This window comes from Cucurbita maxima, unplaced genomic scaffold (genome assembly GCF_002738345.1).
Source record: "Cucurbita maxima cultivar Rimu unplaced genomic scaffold, Cmax_1.0 Cma_Scf00012, whole genome shotgun sequence".
Lineage (NCBI taxonomy): Eukaryota > Viridiplantae > Streptophyta > Magnoliopsida > Cucurbitales > Cucurbitaceae > Cucurbita > Cucurbita maxima.
This window is the reverse complement of record NW_019272028.1, coordinates 3,165,934-3,167,646: the sequence shown is the minus strand read 5'-3', so window position 1 is coordinate 3,167,646 and position 1,713 is coordinate 3,165,934. Positions and strand designations below refer to the sequence as shown.

Sequence of the window (1,713 nt, the reverse complement as noted above, 5' to 3'; positions counted from 1 at the left end):
AGAATTTTTTTTTTTTTTTTTTTTTTTTCATCATTAATCTCATCAATTTAAAGGATTCACTAGAAATTATTCAAATTAAATTTTGGTTAGAAAGAGGTTTTCACATCATTATAAAGAATCCTTCGTCCCCTCTTTCATCGATATAGGATCTCACAATTCACCCCCTTTTGGACGTTTCACCCCCTTTCGGACTCCAACGTCCTTGTTGGTACTAATTCCTCTCTTCAATCGATGTAAGATCTCACAATTCATCTTTAGTGTCTGGCTCTAATACCATTTGTAACATCTCAAGTCCACCGTTGGTAGATATTGTTTACTTCCCCGTTACACATCGCCGTAAACCTCACGGTTTTAAAAAATATCTATTAGGGAGAGATTTCCAAACCACTATAAAGAAATCCCTGACACTTATTCCTCTCTTCCATCAATGTGAGATCTCACATTTAATTTTTATGATTTATAAATATTAGAATTAATATGATAGGTATTTTTTATAATATGATTACGAAAGTGAAACCTCTAAAAGTACATTGAAGATCGAACACACACGAAAAAGAACATAAGATTAACGTGAATGATAATACAGGGTGACAAAAACAAGTGAAACAACATCTGTAACACGAGTTTGAATCAAAACTTGGAACATATACACAAAAGGACTATGCTTTTAAGTAGTCACAGACGGAGCAGGAATGTTCTGAACACAAATTACATACTCGATTCAATACCAACAAATAAATAAGCTGTAGGATCAAGGCCCTGTTAAGACCAGTAACTCTAGTTCGTCGAGACATTTCGTAGGACAGATCTGCAATTTGCTGATTTGTACAAGTCTGATCGGATCGTATTGAGTTATGATAAACCAAATTGTACGATGACACACGTAATGTTGTCGGTACTCCCTCGTGCATAAGCTTCTTGAATGAGTTTTCTTGAAGCCATTTCTGCATCTTGGATGTGTTGCACTAATGATACAGCTTCCTGCATAGCACAAAAAAAAGATGAAACTTAGAAAATATATAGTTTAACTTGAGCTTTCTGTGTGTAGATCCCTGTGGCTCCATTAAGAACAATTTTCCATAAGAGGGGAGAATCAGCTGGAGGACCTCCTTTTTTAGCTTCAAACCTTCGAAGATTAATGTTTTCTAAAACAGTTTATGCATACGACAACTAATCACATGAAATAGCCATCATTTCTAGGAACATTAGGATTCAAAAGCTCGTTTAAATGTTCAATGACTTGAATAAATGTCTACCAAAACTAGAAAATTATAGTAGCTAGTTATACCTTGTGACACCAACATTAGCAACATATGGGATTAGGGGTACGAATCCCCGAACCTCAGTGTTGCTGAACTCAAGCATGGAATTGCACAATAGTAAACTCAGCTAATACCCTCCCAGAGGGATAAATGGAAATCTTGTCATGTTGACTAATTTAGGGAATGATCCTGAGTTTATAAGTAAGGAATACATCTCCATTAGTATGAGATCTTTTGGGGAAGCTCAGCCCCTCAAAGCAAAGCCATGAGAGCTTATGCTCAAAGTGGACAACATCATACCATTGTGGAGAGTCGTTATTCCTAACAAATCTTATTCATTTTCAACTATCCTACGGGTTTTTTTTTTTTTATTATTATTATTATTATTATTATTTGTAGTTTGTGCAGCACTTTCCAATTAAAAAATGATAACAGGGTATTGCTTCCACCG

General features: G+C 35.1%; 1 protein-coding gene across 1 annotated transcript in view; it reads right to left on the bottom strand.

Annotated features, from left to right (window-relative positions):
* Positions 1-544: 544 nt before the first annotated feature.
* LOC111486875 (probable protein phosphatase 2C 11) overlaps positions 545-1,713 on the bottom strand; it is a 5,371-nt gene continuing 4,202 nt past the window's right edge. The window contains exon 8 of the mRNA XM_023134027.1: positions 545-981. Coding sequence (XP_022989795.1) covers positions 853-981 — 129 coding nt within the window. The 3' untranslated portion in view covers positions 545-852. The remainder of the gene's footprint in view (positions 982-1,713) is intronic.